Source organism: Entelurus aequoreus, linkage group LG13, assembly GCF_033978785.1.
Source record: "Entelurus aequoreus isolate RoL-2023_Sb linkage group LG13, RoL_Eaeq_v1.1, whole genome shotgun sequence".
NCBI lineage: Eukaryota > Metazoa > Chordata > Actinopteri > Syngnathiformes > Syngnathidae > Entelurus > Entelurus aequoreus.
The window spans coordinates 49,900,696-49,910,486 of record NC_084743.1 but is presented as its reverse complement, the minus strand read 5'-3'; the positions used below and the strand labels follow the sequence as shown (position 1 = coordinate 49,910,486).

The following is a 9,791-nucleotide window of genomic DNA, read 5'->3' as shown; positions in this document are numbered from 1 at the left end:
ATATATATATATATATATATATATATATATATATATATATATATATATATATGTATGTGTATATATATATATATATATATATATATATATATATATATATATATATATATATATATATATATATATATATATATATATATATATATATATATATATATATATATATATGTGTGTGTGTATGTGTATATATATATATATGTGTGTATATGTGTATATATATATATATATATATATATATATATAGAAAATGTGGATAAAAGAGGAAAAGTCACCCCGACAGTATTGTATTTTTTTTTTTTTTTTTTTTGAACGGACCGTAGTCCTTTGCCACGCTCAGATTTTCATTTTAACCCTTGTCTGTTCCCTATTCGGATGTGTGGAAACAACAGGGAGGAACTTAAGTGCAGGACTGTAAAAATTAAGTCTCCCACATCCTCAATTTTTCTGTATGGGGCCCCTGCTGGAAAACAGTTTTGGACATCCCTGATTTAGGGTTTACATTACCACCCACAGCAATGTTTGACGCCCAGCAGTATTACAGAGACATCTAGTGGTAAATAAAGGTAATACACTCAACATATCATTGTAACTGAGCTACTGTGTGGAACGATTTCCCTTGTGGATCATTAAAGTTTGTCTAAGTCTAAGTCTATATCCTTTGTCATTGGTCCCCAACCATTTTGAGCCAATGGACAGGCTTGCTTTACCAAACCTTTGAGTGTGATAAAACAATAAACAATCAACAACAGTCTGTTTGACACCTTAAAGCATATGCTTTTGTCAGCACCGCAAAACACAAAAATAAATACTGTTACTAACTGAATCACTATCATTGCAAGCCTAATGTTTCCAGTTGTCTGATTTTGATCGTGATCACTGGTAATGAAGTCTTCTCAAAGGAACTGGATGAGATTAGTAACAATATCCAGAACTTTTCCAAAATGCATGACAAGCAGCGGGTCGGAAGGGAGGACTTCTCCTTTATTATAATTGACTATGTATAGCGGTGTGGAAAACTGCCAATCATGACTGACAATTGGATTTCTATATTGTGTATTTTCCCAGGAATCCTTCGCACCCTCTGCTGAGCGCCTTCATTAGTCACATGGGCCAAGGAGGCCGTGGGCACTGGGAGTCTTCTTTGGCTTCTGTCCCTCGCCTACCCAACCACAGCGCTTGCGAGATGGGAGAGCTCACACAAACTGGTGGGTAGGATGTTTTTTGCCCCCCTCATTTTCATCAAAATGTAAAAATACTGTAGACGGCTGTCTCGGGGAATAGGCCCTTCACAAATCTATATTGTGATTAATGATACTTGGAAAATCAGTTTTCTATCACACATATTATTAGATAACATTACAATGCAACATTTTTATTGTTGTGATTACTTCAAATACACATAATATGTATAAAAACAACAACCATACTTCAGTAAAATGCATACATACAATACCAGGTAAAGTTGTCACTTGTATTGTATTTTATAGTTCTTCTGTAGCATTGTTTTTCTTTGCCGCGTAGCGAGGAAGAAATCTTGCAATTGTACTTCTTCATTCCTAGGGTCAATATTGGGTTGCAAAATAAACAAAATAATGTTATGCACATTTTTGTCTTTTGCAATTCATTGGACTTACCTGATCATTTAGAGCAGAGATCCCCAAAGGGGAGTCCGGGGGACAAATTTGGCCCATCGAGTCGTTTCAAGCTCACTAGAGGAGTCATGATCCAATATTGATTTGGATATCAATCCGATATCTGCATATTATACAGTATTTGCTTGCGCTTAAACTTTTCGATATAAGCTCTGCACAAGGAGTGTTTACTTGTAAATAAAAGTAAGTACATTTTATTTATATAGCACTCCTCACAGAGAGCGCTCAGAGTGCTTTACATGGTCAACATACAAATAGTACAAAAACACAATTAGACATCATGACGCAACAACAGAAACATTGCAATATAAAAGAATAAATATGATAATAAAAAATATATGAAATAATAAAAAACTAAAATTGAATATTACAGGAATGCACACTTAAACAAATGTGTAATATTTTATGACAAACAATGTGTAATATTTAATGACAAAGCAAAGCTGGTCAGCCAGTCAACATCTAAATGTCCTTCAATAAGCACACAAGGTTGGTCTTTTCTTGTATTTTAGTCAAGTGATTTACAAAAGGTAAGCTAAGGTCTACTAAGAGCTAGCAGCTACACAATAGCTAAGCACACAATAGCACACAAGCTAGACATGCGTAATAAGAGTACTTAATTGAAGAATAATGCAGTCTAAAACATTGTATGTGTCAATATTAACAAGTATTAAACAATTATAGTTTCAAATTACTTACAAAGTCTCCAAGGCAGATGCGTATTAGAAAGTATCCAGTAACGAACGTCTCCGCATTTTCAACTTATTGCGTCGTGAGTTTATTTTGATGAATTATTGTGGCCACCAATTACCACTCCACTTCGGCTGAAAGATAAAATAAGCCAATTCCATAGGGTTAATAATGAATAGGTTAGTGTTTTTCATACACGTTTTTCTCTGAGAAATTCCATCTGGTTAAGCTTTTTCTAACATTACACACTACAAAATAATAAAAGTATGTATGATTCCTACTGAAATCGTATCGGTTCAATACCGGTATCAGCCAAATCTCGAGGTTCCGATAACGCTATAGTAGCGGACGTGAAAAAGGTTGTGACACTGCTAAAGATCACACACACATTGATGGCATGTCTGCAAGGCTAACTAGTTCTCAGCTATCCATATTATGTGTACTAATTAAAGGAACTTTATTATTTAAATGTTTGGCCTTTATTTTCACTTTGGCCCTTGGAGGGAGAAAGTATAATATGCATGTAAATACATACCATATTTCCAGGGGTACAAAGCGCGTGAGTGTATTTTAACCAAACTCATCAAATTTTAGAATATATACGTATTTTTTTACATTGATTAGTCGCAGATATATACTGGTATGAAGGATTTTGTTTGTTTTTATTTACATACATACATACATTTTACTGCCCTGTCACAGGGCAGTAAAACAGGAGATCAAACAAAACAGAAGTAATTGTCATGGACCCACTAGCTTTGAAAGCTAGCTCTCCAATCAGCTAAACAGACTCAACAACTCCACAGGGACGTTTTGGTGAATATGCGAAGCTGCAACAATACAAAAATAATCCCATTGTAAGTTAATAATACTAACACAAGCACTTGTAAACGCTAATGGCGTTAGCATGATTACATTACGTTTGCACGTACAAATATGCATGAAAACGCATCACACATGGAACGGTTTGGTAAGTACGAATTGTTTTAGTTATATTGTAAAACTTAAAAACGTTGTTTGGAGTGATGAATGAAGAATCCTTTCGAGCAGAAACGCAACGGAGGTTTATACTTCCGGTGCAAAGCACAAAAACAGGAAATGCATTTTCAACCCACAGAAGCTTCAGTGAGCTAACTTGAAAAAAAGATGGCGCCATAGCACAAAAAAACCCACACCTTTTCAGTGTCTCTGTTGGTGTTATATACAGCCCTTTGAGACACTTGTGATTTAGGGCTATATAAATAAACATTGATTGATTGATTGATATGAAAAGTATTTGCTGAATACAAAACAGTATGGCCGCCAGCAAAGAAAAATCCATTAATTAGCCGCACCAATTTATAAGCTGCCAGGTTGGCCTTGTGGTTAGACTGGAAGGTTGTGAGTTCAACCCCCGGCCGAGTCATACCAAAGACTATAAAAATGGGACCCATTACCTCCCTACTTGGCACTCAGTATCAAGGGTTGGAATTGGGGGTTAAATCACCAAAATGATTCCCGAGCGCGGCCACCGCTGCTGCTCAGTGCTCCCCTCACCTCCCAGGGGGTGAACATGGGGCTGGGTCAAATGCAGAGGATAATTTCACCACACCTAGTGTGTGTGTGACTATCATTGGGACTTTAACTTTTAACTTTAACTTTAAAGAGTGGGGAAAAAAGTAGTGGTTTATAGTCCGGTAAATACGGTATTTAAAATTGTGTGAGTACCTTTTTAAATGGTAACACTTTAGTATGGGGAACATATTAACCATTTATTAGTTGCTTATTAAAGTAAAAAATACTTAATTTAGAGTTATTTGTACACTAGGGGAACATATACGGGTTAGGGTTAGGATTACTAATCAGCAATAAGGGTTAGGGTTAGTTAACTCTTAGTTAACGGCTTACTGGTTGTATAATAAGGCCATGCAGAATAAGGCATTAAAGGCCTACTGAAACCCACTACTACCGACCACGCAGTCTGATAGTTTATATATCAATGATGAAATCTTAACATTGCAACACATGCCAATATGGCCGGGTTAGATTGGTATAGTGCAATTTTAAATTTCCCGCTAAATATTCTGCTGAAAACGTCTCGGTATGATGACGTGATGTCACGGATTGTGCGGACATATTGGGACACCATTGTGGCCAGCTATTAAGTCGTCTGTTTTCATCGCAAAATTCCACAGTATTCTGGACATCTGTGTTGGTGAATCTTTTGCAATTTGTTTAATGAACAATGAAGACAGCAAAGAAGAAAGCTGTAGGTGGGATTGGTGTATTAGCGGCTGGCTACATTAACACAACCAGGAGGACTTTGAGTTGGATAGCAGACGCGCTACCGTGAGTACAGCTTTGGCTTCCAAACATTTGATCGCTTACCCGTACATACGTGCCGCTATGTGCATGTCATGTACGCAACTTTGGGGAAATATATGTGCTGTATGAACTTTACAGAGGTGAACGGTACTTTGGGCTGTGGGATTGAGTGTGTTGTGCGAGTGTTTGATTTGTATTGGCGGGTTATATGGATGGGAGGGGGAGGTGTTTGTTATGCGGATTAATTTGTGGCATATTAAATATAAGCCTGGTTGTGTTGTGGCTAATAGAGTATATATATGTCTTGTGTTTATTTACTGTTTTAGTCATTCCCAGCTGAATATCAGGTCCCACCCGCCTCTCACAGCATCTTCCCTATCTGAATCGCTTCCACTGCCCTCTAATCCTTCACTTTCACTTTCCTCATCCACAAATCTTTCATCCTCGCTTAAATTAATGGGGTAATCGTCGCTTTCTCGGTCCGAATCGCTCTCAGTGCTGCTGGCCATGATTGTAAACAATGTGCAGATGTGAGGCGCTCCACAACCTGTGACGTCACGCTACTTCCGGTACAGGCAAGGCTTTTTTTTAGCGACCAAAAGTTGCGAAATTTATCGTTGATGTTCTCTACTAAATCCTTTCAGCAAAATTATGGCAATATCGGGAAATGATCAAGTATGACACATAGAATGGACCTGCTATCCCCATTTAAATAAGAACATTTCATTTCAGTAGGCCTTTAATAAGTACTTAATAATGACTAATTAAGAGCCGATATGTTACTAATTTGCATGTTTATAAGCAACTAATTAATGGTGAATATGTGTTCCCCATACTAAAGTGTTACCCATTAAATGAGTTGTTTTGATCAACAAAAACCTTTCGAATTGGAATATAGTTTTTTCGGTTGTTTATTCTTTGCAGGTTTAATTATAAGTGCATGTAGAAAAGCAACTATTGAGTGTTTGACCTCAAAAAGTCACGCAGGAAGATACGTGCTACCTACGTCCATGGGACTAAAGATACGCAGTGTCGGATAGAAATTGAGCTCAGTTTTTATTTACATTTGGTTTTCTGCGATTAATTCCTTTTTCAGATTTCAGTGAAAAGTGCTAATGTGAATGTAGAAAATTGACTTACTCATGCTAACCTTCGATATGTTACTTGCAGGAGTGGTGCAGCACTTACGTAACGGACAACTCCTCCACCAAGCCTACCAGCACCACCGCCTTGTCCCCTCCAACTGGTCACCTCGCCAGGTGTGGGTAGAAACTACAGGGAAGAGCCGCACTCTTCAGAGCGCACTTGCCTTCCTCTACGGCTTCCTCCCAGAATTCGACTGGAAGAAATTGACCGTGCGTCACCAGTGGAGCGCTCTGTTCTGCGGCTCTGCCTGCGACTGCCCGGCCAGGGGCCGATACCTGGAGGAGGAGCAGAGAAGGCAGTATCGTCTCAGGGTGGCCGATGCAGAACTCGACAGAACCTACGCCGACATGGCACGCGCTTTGGGTATTCCCACACGCAATCTCAGAGCCGCAAACCCGATAGACTCCCTGCAGTGCCACCTGTGCCACAACCTTCCTTTCCCATGCGCGTCCATGAAAGACGGTAGCGCAGGCGGGTGTCTAACAACGGCCCAGTTCGCCGTGATTCGACGGCAACAGCTGGATGACGAGGTGGATCGGAGAAGAGCGGGACTCTATCGTAAGTACGCCATCCTGGCTATGTACCCCTACCTCAACAAAACCGCCGGCAAAATGGAGCGCCTTGCCAAGGCAGGTAAACAAGCGGCGAAAGCGAGAGGAGACGATGTGTTCACCCTCTCCTCCGCCCACGACTTGACCGTGGCGCCTTTGCTGAGCGCCCTCGGTCTGGAGGAAGCCGTGTTCCCGCCATTTGCCGCAAGACTGGTGTTTGAATTGTGGAAGAGCCCCTTAGGGACTCAGGCGGAGAAGAAGCGGGTTCTAAGAGGTGAGAAGCTAAAAGTAAGAAATGGAGGATATTTCATCAGGTTGCTGTACAATGGAGAGGATGTGACTTTCCACACCGCTTTCTGCAGCTCCATAGTCCGCAGCGCCAGCCAGCCACTCTGTCCTCTGAAGAACTTCCTGTCTTTCGTCAGGAAAGACGTGCTCGTTGTTGTCAATGCTACGTCCTACCAGGAGGCCTGCTTTAGGCACTGAAAGATAGCCTGTTATTACACTTTCTGTTTGTTGTCTGCTAGTGTGGTATTATATGAATACAGTGCTACCTTGGTTCTCATACGCCCCTGTTTTGACTAATAGTTTTGACAAAATGGTAAATGGGGGTATACTTTTATAGCGCTTTTCTGCCTTCAAGGTACTCAAAGCGCTTTGACACTATTTCCACATTCACCCATTCACACACACATTCACACACTGATGGTGGGAGCTGCCACGCAAGGCCCTAACCACGACCCATTAGGAGCAAGGTTGAAGTGTCTTGCTCAAGGACACAACAGACGTGACGAGGTTGGTAGAAGGTGGGTGTCGAACCAGGAACCTTTAAGGTTGCTGGCACGGCCACTCTCCCAACAGCGCCACGCCGTCCCCCAAAGTACCCGAACAAAGAATCTTATGCGTCCGTGACTCGGTCTGTGTAAGTTTTTACAAGTATGACAGCAAGATAAGCTACCGTGGGTCATAAAAAAAGTTGCAAATAGCAGCACTTTGATAAAAAAAAAGTTAGAAACATCGAGTGGAAGAAAAAACATGTAGTGTCATCCCTTCCTCTCAATTCAATGAAGGTAAAAAATGATGTACAGTCGTGGTCAAAAGTTTACATACACTTGTAAAGAACATAATGTCATGGCTGTCTTGAGTTTCCAATCATTTCTACAACTCTTATTTTTTTGTGATATTTGTTGGTCACAAAAAACATTCATGAAGTTTGGTTCTTTCATGAATTTATTATGGGTCTACTGAAAATGTGACCAAATCTGCTGGGTCAAAAATATACATACAGCAATGTTAATATTTGGTTACCGTTTAAGTCAGGACTTTGGGAAGGCCATTCTAAAACCTTAATTCTAGCCTAATTTAGCTATTCCTTTACCACTTTTAACGTGTTGTCCTGTTGGAACACCCAACTGTGCCCAAGACCCAACCTCCGGGCTGATGATTTTAGATTGTCCTGAAGAATTTGGAGGTAATCCTCCGTTTTCATTGTCCCATTTACTCTCTGTAAAGCACCAGTTCCATTGGCAGCAAAACAGGCCCAGAGCATAATACTACCACCACCATGCTTGACGGTAGGATTTGGTGTTCCTGGGATTAAAGGCCTCACCTTTTCTCCTCCAAACATATTGCTGGGTACTGTGGCCAAACAGCTCATTTTTTCTGTCATCTGATATCACATGGACAAAGATAAGACCTTCTAGAGCTGGGGTCCCCAAACTACGGCCCCAGCGTCCAAAATTAGGCATATATATATATATATATATATATATATATATATATATATATATATATATATATATATATATATACACAGCCCGGCCCCCGGCCAAATTGTTTTAACCCAATGCGGCCCCCGAGTCAAAACGTTTGGGGACCCCTGTTCTAGAGGAAAGTTCTGTGGTCAGATGAAACAACAACAACAAAAAATATATCTATATATATTATATTATTATTATATTATAGAACTGATAATGTTTTTTTAAGTAACCAGGGTGACACACTTTTATAAAACTCATTATACTCAATTTATAATTTTCTAGTATTATTATAAATCCGATGTATTGAATTTGTGGTACTGAATGCTACATACGATATTTTTAAACAAAATAAAGTGGCTAGTGCCCTAGTGCACCATAACCAAACAAAAGCAACAACTACTATTGGCTTATCCAGACACTTACTCCCAGACTTTGTAAACAGTAACAAAACCGATCAAAAAAAAAAAAAAGATTTTGAAATAATAAAAATAATAAAAAGAAAAATATCAATCTAATTATTTTAGTATATTGTATATACTGATACTATACTAGGTATAGGTGGTATTAACATCTGAATCAATCACCTCTGCTGCACATTGAAGCTTTAGCAGTTAACTTCTTGTGTTGTCCTGCTTGGTGTGTGTTTGTATCATGCTTAGCCATCCCTTTTCCAAAAATCCCCCAGTGGAAGAAAATGTTTGTTTTCTGCCATAGTGGTGAGGATTAATGTCTCGTGGACAAGCGACGCGGTCGTTGCAGCTTGCTCTCAAATTCCAGCAAGTGTCCTGGATAGACAGGCACCCCCTGGAATTAACATTTAACATCTAACCTCCTGCATGATCGGGATTGAAAACTATAATTCTCTATAAAATGTTTTGTGTTCATATCTACATTATTTCTTACAGGGACAATTGATTGGTACCATTTAAACCTTTCGGAACGGATTCCTAACTGAAACCGAGGTACCACTGTATGTATTTCCACTCAGATATATAGTGGTAAACGCTTCAAACATGTCAATGAGTATATTGTTTACAATCAATTCACTAACAACTCTACTTTGTTTTTACTTGTGACATTGTTATGGAGCTGCAGATGTTATTACCAAGAAGGTCGAGTTTCTTAAATACAGTAACATACATTAAAGTGTCAGTTGTCAAACATAAATGTAACATAGAACATCAAGGTAGTCGCACTAAGACACTTTATTCTTACATTGTACCAGTCATTCTGTACATTCCAGGAAATTGTCATTTTACAAATATTCTTGCAAAAAAGTCAAATACTATGCTGGATTAAACAGTTTGTCAAATTTTCGTGTGCATTTTTGTAAACATTTTCAGTCCTGGTTGCAATTCTGCTCACTGAACTTTGCGGATATTACAAAAGTTAAAGTTAAAGTTAAAGTACCAATGATTGTCACACACACACTAGGTGTGGCGAAATTATTCTCTGCATTTGACCCATCACCCTTGATCACCCCCTGGGAGGTGAGGGGAGCAGTGAGCAGCAGCGGTGGCCGCGCCCGGGAATCGTTTTTGGTGATTTAACCCCCAATTCCAACCCTTGATGCTGAGTGCCAAGTAGGGAGGTAATGGGTCCCATTTTTATAGTCTTTGGTATGACTCGACAGGGGTTTGAACTCACAACCTACCGATCTCAGGGCGGATACTCTAACTACTACGCCA

At 39.4% G+C, this 9,791-nt stretch overlaps 1 protein-coding gene across 1 annotated transcript in view; it reads left to right on the top strand.

The window, feature by feature from the left end:
- Positions 1–9,393, top strand: part of pxylp1 (2-phosphoxylose phosphatase 1) — a 77,512-nt gene extending 68,119 nt beyond the window's left edge. Inside the window, exons 5-6 of the mRNA XM_062068609.1 lie at positions 1,066–1,205; positions 5,817–9,393. Of these exons, the coding sequence (XP_061924593.1) occupies positions 1,066–1,205; positions 5,817–6,829 (1,153 nt within the window). The 3' untranslated portion in view covers positions 6,830–9,393. The remainder of the gene's footprint in view (positions 1–1,065; positions 1,206–5,816) is intronic.
- The last annotated feature ends 398 nt before the right edge of the window (positions 9,394–9,791 follow it).